This window comes from Callospermophilus lateralis, chromosome 4 (assembly GCF_048772815.1).
Source record: "Callospermophilus lateralis isolate mCalLat2 chromosome 4, mCalLat2.hap1, whole genome shotgun sequence".
In the NCBI taxonomy this organism is placed as follows: domain Eukaryota; kingdom Metazoa; phylum Chordata; class Mammalia; order Rodentia; family Sciuridae; genus Callospermophilus; species Callospermophilus lateralis.
The window spans coordinates 142,988,283-143,002,481 of NC_135308.1; the positions used below are offsets into that span (position 1 = coordinate 142,988,283).

Below are 14,199 nucleotides of genomic sequence, written 5' to 3' on the forward strand. Positions count from 1 at the left end.
ATCAGTAGAAAAACATCTTACAAAATAGGGAACAATCAGATCATAACAATCAATAAATGGGCCAAGGAACTGAACAGACACTTCTCACAAGATGATAAACAATCAATCAACAAATACATGAAAAAATGTCCAACATCTTTACCAATTAGAGAAATGCAAATCAAAACTACATTAAGATTTCATCTCACTCTAGTCAGAATGGAAGCTATTAAGAATACAAACAACAATAAGTCTTGGCGAGGATGTGGGGGAAAAGGCACACTCATACATTGCTGGTGGGACTGCAAATTTGTGCAGCCAACCTAGAAAGCAGTATGGAGATTCCTTGGAAAATTTGGAATTGCACTACCATTTGACCCAGCTATCCCCCTCCTTGGTTTATACCCAAAGGACTTAAAAACAGCATACTACAGTGATGCAGCCACATCAATGTTTATAGCAGCACAATTCACAATAGCTAAATTATGGAACCAACCTAGATGCCCTTTTATAGATGAATGGACAAAGAAACTGTGGTATACACATACAATGGAATATTACTCAGCATTAAAAGAGAAAAAAATCATGATATTTGCAGGGAAATGGATGGAGTTGGAGAATATCATGCTAAGTGAAGTTAGCTAACCCCAAAAAACCCAAAACCAAATATTTTCTCTGTTATGTGGATGCTGATCCAAAATGGGGGTGGGGGATGGGAGGAATGGAGGAACTTTAGATAGGGCAAAGAGGAGGGAGGAGAAGAGAGGATGGGCATGGGGGTAAGAAAGAGGGTAGAATGAGATGGACATCATTACCCTAGGAACATGTATGAAGACACGAATGGTGTGACTCTACTTTGTGTACAGAGACATGAAAAATTGAGTTCTATATATGTTCTATGAATTGAAATGTATTCTGCTATCATGTATAACAAATTAGAATAAATAAATAAATTTAAAATTTCCCGGATAGCTTTCTGGAATCTAACACTGATCTAGTTTTTTTAGGAGAAGGGGCGTGGGTGTCACTATATTACAGATAAAAGATGTAGTCCCTGACCTCAAGAGTTTATAAGCAAATTAAGGAAGTCATTATTTCAAGTGGCATAAATTTTAGCAAATTTACAAAGTATCACATGAATATCTGCTAAGTCACATGGTACTGATACTAAAGGGTCACAGAAATGGGGGAAATTGGAGATGGCTTCAAAGATAATGGAGGACTTCAGCTCAGGCTTGGAGGAAGGGAACAGTTTGAATTCATGGAAAGAAAAGACACTGGAAAAATAATTCAGCTTATTTTTTTTAGTTCTAACTTTGTGACCTCAAACAAGCCATTCATCATCTCTGCCCCTCAACCAATCTGCTGTTACTGAGGGCTTGCTATATATAAGGTATTATGCATCACTTGAATAATGGGTAAGATTTTCCACTTTAAAAAACAGGGGAAACTGGTTTAAGATTAAACAGAGGCAAATCAAAACTAAAAATAACTCTAAGTTCACATGATGTAGGTATTATAAAACAAATGAAATCTGTTTTCTTAAAAAGAATGTTAAAACTGGCTTCTACCATTTCACCATTTCACAAAAATAAACTCAGCATGCAACCTAAATTAACCACAGGTAGCTTTTTTACTATTCAGATCAACCATAGAGTGGGGAAAATTTGTTTTTCCCATTATATTTTCAAAATCATGATGCTTCTTTCTCACATTTGAAACCACAGTTGTCTTTTGCCACTAAAAACAGTACTCATTCGACAGCTGTGGAAATAGCCTGTGCTATTCAATAGCTAGTTTATGACAGGGCATTGGATTTATCTAGCAAAAACACAACATGTGTATCAGTACTTCCTTTTGCCCTGTGTATTCAAAATCTCTGCCAAAAGTGAAAGAAAGTACAGATGGGCAGGATATCCTTCAATTATTTGGTTTGCTTTATGTCATTCCAGAGAGAAATCTAGTGACCAATTCACAGTTAGAAATTAAAATTAAATATTTGACATGCCTTGGGTAGCAGGTCCTGGGGCTTGCCTTTCTCATGTGCAGTCTATCTGTCACTAGCAAGCTTGGAGGGCCTAAAACCTTTGTGTAAAGGGAAATGGGGATATCCTGGTTTTCCAGGATTCACGTACTACCTCCTCTATAGCTCTTTTTAAGATAAAGTGATTAAGGAGAAAAACATGCACATCATTTCCTAAAGACACTAACTGGAGCCAAGTACCTCAAAAATCTGTTTACATAAAATTACAAAAATTAACTAGAAAGTTAAGGTGGCATTTCAATGTTCTTGTCCACTTTGAAACAATGCTGAATGCACATGTATATATATATTAAGCCACTGTACATGCAATACATTTCAGCAAATATTCCAGGGCACCTAGTTGTATGTGTTGTATATTGTGTTTGGTATGGAGACTATGTCCATTAGTTTTTTTTTTTTTAATTTTTATTCTAATTTGTTATATATGAGAGCAGAATGCATTAAAATTCATATTACATATATAGAGTGCAATTTTCCATATTTCTGCTTATATACAAAGTATAGTCACACCATTTGTCTCTTCATATATGTACTTAGGGTAATGATGTCCATCTCATTCCACCATTTTTTTTACCCCCTTGTCCCCTCCCTCCCCATCCCTCCCCTTTGCCCTATCTAGTCTGTTAGCTTTTTTTGTGGAGCCAAACCACTTAATCTCTAAAAGCCTCGTTATGGTTTGGATATGAGGTGACCCTCCAAAAGCTCCTGCAGGAATATGTTAATGCAGGAATATTCAAAAGTAAAATGATCAGATATGAAAGCTATAACCTAATCAGTCCATCCTAGTTTGAATGGACTGACCAGGTGGTAACTGAGGCAGACGGGGCATGGCTAGAGGAGGTGGGTCACTAGGGGCATGCCCTGAGGGGGTTATCTTCCCCCTTCCCCTTTCTCTCTCTGCTTCGTGAATAGAGTAGCTTCCCTCCAACATGCCCTTCTGCCATGATGGTCTGCTCAGAGTAATGGAGCTGGCCCACCATGGACTGAACCTCTGAAATTGACAAAAATGAACTTTTCCTCCTATAAGGTGCCCTTCTTAGGTATCTTTTTGGGATTAATAATATTAATAATGAATGATTCAAGGTTGTTGTGGGGTTGGGATGGTGAAAGATGATCACAGCAAAAGGAGTTACATGTATGAATGCCCAGAGGTAAGAGTGCTCAGGAAAAAACAAAGATCCAAAAGTAGGTCATTTCAGGGGAATGTATGTGTGAAATATATAAACATACCATAAATTCACGCATTAAGCAGAGTGGCTACTGGAAATCACAGAAAAAGACATTCTGAGGAAAGGCAGAGCTTCGTCAGGGCAATAGGGTTGGGTGGCTGGTGAAGCGGGGAGAAGCCCACCTGTCAGCAGCAGCCTGTACTGAGGGATCCTCTGAACTGGCTTGAGCAGGTAGTGCTTGAGGGCCAGGTTAGCACAACGCGGGCTCATCTGAAAGGAAGAGACACCCAGAGTAAACACCATGTTGCCTAAGAAGCAAGAGACGCAGGTTCAAGAGCTCAGGAAGCCAAACTTGAAACAGCCAGCAACTGTGAAGGGGACTCAGAGATGCTCCCTTTCATGGTGAGGGACAGCTATTCACACTGTTCACAGCTATCGTGCTGCAAGGGAAGCCACAGTCAGACTCACCACCCAGGCCCATCTCTCCCGAAGGAGATCTCTGAAACACCTGCTCCCAGGGAATACTTATTCTCGGCTCTCTCACAGAACACGATGGCCACAGTCTGCGTTCCCTACTCAGGAGTTCCCCGGCAGAGGGAAATTTGCCAATGTAGTTCTAACTACAAACCTCAAAGGACTAAGAAGGAAATGCTCAGCCCCCCAAATAATGTGGCAGAAATAAAACCTCTGGGAATTGGACTCACATGATAATCAGGGCCTTGGGGGTCAATATGCTCATAACAACAACAGAGTGGTGGTAGGGAGACCCATAGAAATTAAAGATAACCCCAAGAGCAGACTTGTAAGCATGCTTTCTCTTACAAGGCAGAGGATGCAAAAACCTTTTTCAGCTGGGCATATAGTTCAGTTGGTAGGGTGCTTGCCTCACGTGCACAAGGCCCTAAGTTCCATCCCCACCACACCAAAAAAAAAAAAAAAAAAAAAAAAAAAAAAAAAAAAAAAAAGCCAGCCTCAGCAAAAAGAAAGGTTCTAGTCTCTAAATAAAACACAAAAACCTTTTTCAGATGAATGACCCTATAAAAATCAGTTGCCAAATAAAAGTATATGTAGGATGTAGGATGTAGGATACAGGTGTGGTACACTTGTCTGTAATCCCAGTGATTTGGGAGGCTGATGCAGGAGAATCGCAGGTTCAAGGCCAGCCTCAGCAAATTTACAAGGTCCTAAGCAACTAATAGAGTTTTCAAAAGAAAAAAATTTAAAAAGGGCTGGGGATGTGACTTGGAGGTAATCCCCACTACTCAATCCCCACTACAAAAAAAAATAAGTACATATAGGAACTTTGATGGTGCTGGGGATCAAACATAGGGCCTTACACATAATAAGTATATACTCTACCACTAAGCCACATCCCAAACCTGGGACCACATTCTGAATTGACCTTAAAAGCATCTAATTCTGCCTTCAAAGCTCTTTTCCTCAGTATGTATAACAGACATACTAAAGCTCACCCATTCTCCAATCCAAGAGTTTACTTGGAGGTGGTATCAAAATGGCCAAGTAAAAACAATTCCGCATTCATTTTATTTGTACAGGGGCACATTACCACTGAGTTATTAACCCATGCCTTTTTAAATTTTGTATTTTGAGTCGGGATCTTGCTGAATTGCCAAGGATAGCCTCAAACTTGCAATCCTTCAGCCTCAGAGTGGCTGGGGTAACAGACATGTGCTACAGCACCCAGCTTGTATTTTTTTTTTTTTTTTTGGTAGCATAAAGACACTACAGGAGAGGAAAAGAAGAAAAATGGACTGCAAGTGATTTAAAGTCAAATTATTTGTCTACTGCACAAGTGAGAAATAAGTAATGTTGTTATATTTTTGAAGTATAGCTGGAATTCACTTACTCTTTTAGTTTTGAAACAAAGAAATAAATGCAAAATATAGTAATCCAATCAGTAGAGTGGACTTACCTTACTTTAAAAATTAAGTGTCATTTTATCCCTTAGAGCTTTGAATCAAAACAAGAAGTTTTAGATGACATATGCAATAGGCAAATGCTTAATTTTTCTTAACTTTGACATTGAAACTGCTATTTATTTATCTAAAGGAAAATGTAAATTCTACTTCCCTCTCAGTACAGGCTGTTGGGCAAATAAAAAAGTTAAAAATAAAAAATGCTTCCTAGAGAACTCAGATTCATTGAGACAGAAAGCAGAGGGTGTATGAGGGCTGGGGGAGAGAAAGGTAAGAGTCAATGTTTAATGGGTACAGGGTCTCAGTGCTGTAAGATAGAAAGCATTCTAGAGGTATGGTTGCAAAATGATGTCCATAACCCGCCCAAACTGCACGCTTAAACATAAAAAACACCAGTGTGGTGGTGCACACCTTGTGATCCCAGAAACTCCAGAGGCTGAGGCAGGAGGATCATAACTCTGGGAGAATTTGTTTCAAAATAAAACATTTTTAAAAACCCAGGGTGGAGCACCCCTGGGTTCAATCCCTGCTATTGAAGAAAAAAAGAAGTTAAGATGATAAACTTATGTTTTGTATTTTACCAAAATTTTATAAAAGTCCTATCAAAATACTGTTTTCCAAGGCAAAATAGTTCAAAGGGCAATAACAGATTTTCAGAATTAAATCCTGTACACTGAGTTTTTACTATTTGATTTGAGTGATTCGTTCTTTGATTTAGAAGGTATTCTATTTTAACACATTTTTGGTTGCAAGCTTCATTTTCAATGACCTTAAATTATTATTAAAGCTCTAAAAAATAAAAAAATAAGGAAAAGGAAATGTTCAACACTAGATGGTACAAATACCTCAAATTCTCTAACAACAGCAGCAAAGCCTGGGTTTTTCTTGCATTGCTCATCCAGCAAAGCTATATTCTTATCAAATTCTTTGATATATGTAGAATACATTTTTAGATATGGTCCCTTCTTTACAAAGATATCAGCAATTCTTTGTTGTTCGGTCCTATGAATAGAGGAGAGAGAAACAAAAATATAAAAGAAGCGTTGTTAGTGTACCCAAAACACATCCAGTCAGAAGCAGACCTGTGCATGGAAGCCACCGGCTATCTCCCTCTCTTATCCCCAACCTACTCTTCTCCAGTTCCCCTTCTACCTCACATCTTGCCTGAACTCTGCCAGCTGACTGGTCTCCCTACTTCCATCCTTGTCCCCTATAGCCCATTCTTTTTTTTTTATTTATTTTATTGGTTGTTCAAAACATTACAAAGCTCTTGATATATCATATTTCATACATTTGACTCAAGTGGGTTATGAACTCCCATTTTTATAGATTGCAGAATCACATCGGTTACACATCCACGTTTTTACATATTGCCATACTAGTGACTGTTGTATTCTGCTATCTTTCCTATCCTCTACTATCCCCCCTCCCCTCCCCTCAAATCTTCTCTCTCTACCCCATCTACTATAATTCATTTCTCTCTCTTGATTTTTTTTCCCTTTCCCCTCACATCCTCTTATAAGTAATTTTGTATAACAATGAGGGTCTCCTTCCATTTCCATGCAATTTCCCTTCTCTCTCCCTTTCCCTCCACCTCCCGTCCCTGTTTAATGTTAATCTTTTTCTCATGCTCTTCCTCCCTGCTGTTTTTAGTTGCTCTCCTTATATCAAAGAAGACATTTGGCATTTGTTTTTAAGGGATTGGCTAGCTTCACTTAGCATAATCTGCTCTAATGCCATCCATTTCCCTGCAAATTCCATGATTTTGTCATTTTTTAGTGCTGAGTAATACTCCACTGTGTATAAATGCCACATTTTTTTAATCCATTCATCTATTGAAGGGCATCTAAGTTGGTTCCACAGTCTAGCTATTGTGAATTGTGCTGCTATGAACATCGATGTAGCAGTATCCCTATAGTACGCTCTTTTAAGGTCTTCAGGGCAATAGCTGGGTCAAATGGTGGTTCCATTCCCAGCTTTCCCAGGAATCTCCATACTGCTTTCCAAATTGGCCGCACCAATTTGCAGTCCCACCAGCAATGTACAAGTGGACCCTTTTCCCCACATCCTCGCCAGCACTTGTTGTTTGACTTCATAATGGCTGCCAATCTTACTGGAGTGAGATGGTATCTTAGGGTGGTTTTGATTTGCATTTCTCTGACTGCTAGAGATGGTGAGCATTTTTTTCATGTACTTGTTGACTGATTGTATGTCCTCCTCTGAGAAGTGTCTGTTCAGGTCCTTGGCCCATTTGTTGATTGGGTTATTTGTTTTCTTATTGCTTAATTTTTTGAGTTCTTTGTATACTCTGGATATTAGGGCTCTATCTGAAGTGTGAGGAGTAAAGATTTGTTCCCAGGATGTAGGCTCCCTATTTACGTCTCGTATTGTTTCTCTTGCTGAGAAAAAACTTTTTAGTTTGAGTAAGTCCCATTTGTTGATTCTTGTTTTTAACTCTTGTGCTATGGGTGTCCTATTAAGGAATTTGGAGCCCGACCCCACAATATGTAGATCGGAGCCAACTTTTTCTTCTATCAGGCACAGAGTCTCTGATTTGATATCAAGCTCCTTGATCCATTTTGAGTTAACTTTTGTGCATGGTGACAGAAAGCCCTATAGCCCATTCTTGAGTGCAACCTGAGAGTCTAAGAAATGTACATATCTTGTGCCCTTGAATGGTTCTCTATCACACTTAGGATAACAAACTCCTTATTTATTTATTTATTTATTCCCTTCTTTGCAGTGCTAGGGATTTGGGGCACGCTAGGTAAGTGCTCTACTACTGAATGCACCCTGATACCTAAAAATAAACTCCTTACCTTGGGGTGTGAAGCTCTCCAGGGACCACTGCTGCCCACCTTTTGACCCAGGCCACCCTTCTCTCCCCTCTCCCACTACTCTCTAACACATGGCCTGCTTAATACTCTTTGAATATACCAGAGTTCATTCCCACTTCAGGCTTTCACTGTGGATGCCCAGGCCTGGACATTCAGAACATGGCTGGCTCCTCCCTTACACTGTGACGTCAGTTTACACACTCCTCCTTCTCAGAGGGGCTTTCTTGGCCACCCAATCCTCATACACTACTCCAGCACTGTATTCATCTCTGCAGATCAGAAACTGCTTCTGATATTTGCCTTGTCTATTTTCTGGTCCTTCCCCTCTAAAATGTCTGGAAGCAAGTGCCTTGATGTTTTGTTTTTTTCCGGTGCTAGGGATGGAACCCAGGACAAGTGCTCTACCACTAAGGTACATGCCTAGCCTCATCCTGTCTATTTTGTGAACTACGATATGCTCTGCATACTAAAAGCACGGACTAGAACACAATATATATAAACTCTTGTTGAATGTAAAATGAAATATTTCATTAACTGTTATTAAGAGTCAATGGCGGGGGGCTGAGGTCATAGCACAGTGGTAGAGCACTTGCTTAGCATGTGTGAGGCATGGGTTTGATTCTTAGCACCACATATAAATAATAAATAAATAAAGGTCCATTAACAACCAAAAAATATATTAAAAAAATAAAGTCAATGGGAAAGTTGGGTGCAGTGGCACACACCTATAATCCCAGTGACTTGGGAGTCTGAGGCAGGAGGATCAAAAGTTCAAAGCCAGCCTCAACAACTGGCCCTAAGCAACTTAGTGAGATCCTGTTTCAAAATTTAAAATATAAGGGCAGGGGTGGGGTGGGGGTGTGTGGCTCAGTGGTAAATTGCCTCTGGGTTAAATTCCCAGTACCCCCCCCACAAAAAAATGTCAATGGAAAAATGTTATGTCAGAAACTTAGAAAAATAAAGAAAATGCTCCCAACCAAGTACTGGGGATTGAAACTTGAACATGTTCTACCACTGAGCTACATCCCAAGCCCCACAAAATATGTCAATTCAAAGACTTCTTAGAAGAAAAATATTTTATTAGAAAATATCTTTTTTTTAAAGATGTTGATAAATCTTTATTTTATTCATTTATTTATATGTGGTGCTAAGAATCGAACCCAGTGCCTTGTACCTGTTAGGCAAGCTCTCTACCACTGAGCCACAACCCCAGCCCCAGTAGAAAATATCTTAACCAAGGATTTGAAGAATTTTATATTAGCATAAGGGAAGCTTTTTCCATATCTGTAGTTTTCATTATCCTGATTTTTAGGAATGCTTAATATTTTCATACAGAACATCTATGGATCTAAATTTGAGGTAACTTTTAGTAAAAGCAAAAAATAAACAAAAAGAAGCAAAAATATATTTAAATCCCCAAACACTTGTAGAAATATGCATATCTTTTAAAGACAATTCATATTTTTAAGATATTTTTATAAGGAAAAAATAAAGCATGTATAAGAATGGTTTTTTTAATTATACTTTATTTCTATTATAACTTTTAAAAACTACTTTTAGTCATCCCTCAGTCCTTAATTGTGTGTTATTTTATACTCACGAATAAATAAGTATTAAATGCTTTTCTAACATGGTTCCCAACATGTAGAGGCACAACATTTCTAACATAGGCAAAGGTATTTTTCTGGATTGGGAAACTTTATCATGAAACTTAGTGATGCTATTCTTTTTTTGTGTGTGGTATTGGGGATAGAACCAAGGGCCTCATGCAAGATAGGCAAGTGCTCTGCCACTGAGCTACACCCTCAGCCCATTATTTTGTGACTCTTACCATTTTGTATTCCCCAATGGTCTTCAATAATATGTTCAATCCTCCTAGACCAATCTTTCTACAAATTTCCATAATGTCACTAAAGTTTCTGCTTCTTTTCCTCAATCCAATATAGACAGCCTCCAATACTACCTTTTAGTATTTTCTTCCTATTCTGAAATCTATAGTTTCTATAATGTCATACATCTGTAATTTTGTCTTTGGCAAACAAAACAAACAAACAAAAACAGTGAATGATCTCTTTCAAAATGCATGGGGCTGGGGTTGTGGCTCAGTGGTAGCATGCACGAGGCACTGGATTCGATCCTCAGCACCACATAAATGTAAAATAAAGATATTGTGTCCACCTAAAACTTAAGAATAACATTTTTTTTAAAATGCAGTTAGTTTCCTGACCTAAAACCCTAGAAGATATATAAAACATTTAAAAACTTCTCTTGCATGAAAATCTTGATGTGGGCGTATAGCTAAGTGTTAGAACACATGCATGCATGAGGCCCTGGGTTCCATGCTCAGCACCAAAAAGGAAAAAAAAAAAAGAAAGAAAAATCTTCATCATCAAAGGTCACTTATAGATAGTTTAAGTCCATGGGGGTGTGGTGATGGGGGAGTTAAGACTACCGAGCGCGGGCCCTTCTTGTCTGAGCAAGCATTACAGAAGAATTGTTTAAGTGGTATGTGTTGAACTCAATGGGCCAAGGTTATGAATTCTGGACACTCCAAATCGTCAATCTACAAGTAATTGTCAAGAAAATTCAGTCTATTAAAACAAGGTAAGAACAACAACTTCCTGTCACAGATGGAGTTATGGCTTCACTTAAAATTGGAAAATTTGGGAGAGCCCCAAACTCAGTATATTATTTTTACCAATTCAACATTCTCTCCTCCAATTCTTTTAGGAGATCCCGGTTGAGCTCATAGAGCTGAGGCAAGTAGTACAAGATCTGATTTAGGATCCGGTCCTCAATCACTGGCTTTCCAAGTTGCCTGGAAGCATGGGCTACAGCATCCCGGAAATCCTATTATAGTTCAGAGGAGGAAAAAGAATATTATATATATATATATATATAAAACTTTATAAAAAGTATTCCCCCCATCACCCTCTTCCCTAAAATGATATAAACTGCAAAGTTCTATTTCCCACACAGAATAACAAATCAAAAGAACTCAATTCTTGCTATCCCACTCAGTAGACAGGAAATTTTTAAGAAATTACAAGGCTAGGGCAGATATTTGATTTTAAAACAGACTATGATGCTTCTCTTAAACCTTTTAGTTTCGTCAGGAAGGTGTCTAGAAATTATATTGCAATTCTAGATTTTAAAAATACTCCAAAATCATAATATAAACACAACCATTTAAAAAGTCCTTAGGAGATCTTAACTGTCAGAAATATGAAGTCCATGTGGTCTGTTTTCAGAATATTGTATTTAGCTTTAATTGGGATGTAGCCCTTCCCTTTGCCCACCCCAATTTTAAAAATAGACAATTGTGGGGGTGGGGTTGTGGCTCAGAGGTAGAACACTCGCCTAGCAAGTGTGAGGCCCTGGATTCGATCCTCAGCACCACAGAAAAATAAATAAAATAAAGGTATTGTGTCCAAATACAACTAAAAAATAAGTATCTTTAAAAAATTAGCCAATTGTGTGGATCACAACTCCTGGCTCCTCCTATCAGGGCGAGGGGGCAGTGCTGCCTTAAGGATAAAAACAAGGGGGCTTCTCTCCCAAGTGTGCTTGCTCACCAGACTTTGCTCAGTAGCACACCCTTCTACAGAAGTAAAGTTTGCTTTGCCTACTTCCAAGCACGTTTAATTCCTTGTGGTACTCTGGTATTTCTAACATTAACTAATTTTATTCTTTTTCTTCCTTTCTTTTTTTTTTCCTCTTGGTACCAGGGATTGAACCCAGGGGCACTTAACCACTGAGCCACATCCCCAGCCCTTTATATATTTTTTCTTTTTAGACAGGTCTCACTAAGTTGCTGAGGATGGCTTTGAACTTGAAATCCTCCTGTCTCAGCCTCCTGAGCAGCCGGGATTACAGGTGTGCACCACCACACCAAACTAATTTTATTCTGGATTTAAAAGTCCCTCTTTTCATTTTCAGTGATCATTTTCCAACAACCAAAGCATTCTAGGTGAGGCATGCAGCCTTGTTTTTCTCATCTGTTGAAGGGGTATAATGGTTATGAGACTTCAATTAGATACTACACAAAATCTTTTGCCATGGCATATCATGTACCCTGGATCAACAAAACATTTTAACTTTAGATCTTAATTTCTCCCCTCCCTTTAGCCAACCTTTCAATATATACTAGGATTTGGACTTTTCACAAGTAAGAAAATTTCTCTTCACATATTTTTTCATTTTCTGTGCCCCATAAACCATCTGTACTGTGTTTTAATATGTCAACCCCATCACACCCATCATTCCAGATCTTGGAAAGGGTGGGGTAGTAGATAACTATTTGCCTAGATTTCCTTGTTCCCTGAGGGTGGGCCCGAGATGCAAGTAAAACAACAGTGGAATCTGAACAGAGGTCCAGAGGATTCAAAACATTTGTTCCTTTTTAGAAAAAGTAGTTTTCAGCTGGGTATGGTGGTACATAGCTGTAATCCCAGTGATTTGGAAGGCTGAGGCAGGAGGATCACAAGTCCGAGGCCAGTCTCAGCAACTTAGCAAGGGCCTAAGCAACTTAGCAAGACCCTGTCTCAAAATTAAAAATAAAAAGAACTGGGGATGTGGCTCAGTAGTAAATTGCTCCTGGGTTAAATCTCCAGTGCCCACTAATAATAATAATAAACAATAGAAAAAAATTGTTTTCATTAAAATCTTAAAGCTAAAGTAGGGTGAAATGATTCTCATCATGCTTTATTTACCTTTATTTCCAACTGCTTTCCTTTAGGGATTCACTGGACAAATCAAATAAACAAAACAAAAGATACCATTTCCTCTCCTGATCCCTTCATGCCCCAACCCATACATATGTTAGCTGTATTTCTTCTGGATAAAGCAAAAACAAAACAAACAAAACCTCATGATCTAAAAGTACACAAAGAAATTTCTAAAGTATGTTTTTTTTTCTTATTGTTTTTTAAATTTTTATTTTTTTGCAACACTGGGGACTGAACCCAGGACCTTGCACATGCCAGTCAAGTGATGACCACTGAGACATGTCCCCTCCCCTAAGTATGGATAGTCTAGATAAGTCAAACACACACACACACACACACACACACACATACACACACACACACACACACACACACACACATATATATATATATATATATATACTTTTTTTTTTTAAGAGAGAGAGAGAGAGAGAATTTTTTTAATATTTATTTTTCAGTTTTCAGCAGACACAACATCTTTGTTTGTATGTGGTGCTGAGGATCGAACCTGGGCCACACGCTGCCAGGCGAGCGCGCTACCGCTTGAGCCACATCCCCAGCCCATCAAACCTATATTTAACAAGTGCTAAACCTCCCTCACTTAGGACTCAATACCTGAGATCATCTTTATTGGTTTTATTGTCACACTGGCCCAAAGGAAGCAGCCATAAACCAAAAGAACTAACCAAATTAAAAGAACTAACTTGTATAAGTTAAAACAAGAATTCATAACTTGCATCAGCTCCAATCCAGAAAAACCACACAAAACATCTCCAGGAACCCAGTGGCTATTGGCCAAATTCCACCTCCCAACAGCTTGTTTCAATCATCACTCACAATTACTAGGAGAAAATAGAGCTACTTAACACTTTTGAGAGTCATTAGATTGTCTGCTCTCAGGCAGACCCGTAGAATACAATGACAAATAACTGCCCAAGTTGTGAATATATTAAAAACCCAGACATCTTCTTCAGTGTTGCTTTTTTTTTTTTTTTAAACCAGGTTAGCAATTGGTATAATTTAGACACAAGAGCTCCTTGCTCAGCAAAGCAGTGAACACTGCCCTTTCTTCTGGTAGAAGAAGGGATGTCTATGTTTGTCACTTGGCAGCATGATAGCTTTTGTTTTCCAGTTGGAAAGTATTTCCTCAGCCATGACAAGGACAGTAGATGTTAGCTGCTAAGTAACTTAAGGACTCAGTTTGACACAGCTTCTGCCCGACTCTGCATTCCATGTCTGTCACCTCTGCCAAAAAGGAAACTCGTTTATTTAAGACACATTTAACAGAGACCGGCCATATCCAAAGTGGGCTGACCAGTGAGATGGCCACCTCTGAATGGAGGCCCTTGACACATACCATGCAAAACTTTGCTTTCCCCAGCATTCCTAGATGTTTGTAGGCATCTCAGAAAGAACTGAGGTACCATTGTGGGTTTTTGTTGTTGTTTTCGTTTGGTACTGGGGATTTAACAGAGGGATGCTTAACCACTGAACTACATCTCCAGT

At 38.7% G+C, this 14,199-nt stretch overlaps 1 protein-coding gene across 2 annotated transcripts in view; it reads right to left on the minus strand.

Annotated features, from left to right (window-relative positions):
* The window catches only part of Fgd6 (FYVE, RhoGEF and PH domain containing 6), a 120,524-nt gene that overhangs the window by 45,387 nt on the left and 60,938 nt on the right, over window positions 1-14,199 (minus strand). For both annotated transcript variants that reach the window (XM_076854965.2, XM_076854964.2), the window contains exons 6-8: window positions 10,665-10,816; window positions 5,975-6,131; window positions 3,375-3,462 (exon numbers count right to left, since the gene is read on the minus strand). In XM_076854965.2, coding sequence (XP_076711080.1) covers window positions 3,375-3,462; window positions 5,975-6,131; window positions 10,665-10,816 — 397 coding nt within the window. The remainder of the gene's footprint in view (window positions 1-3,374; window positions 3,463-5,974; window positions 6,132-10,664; window positions 10,817-14,199) is intronic.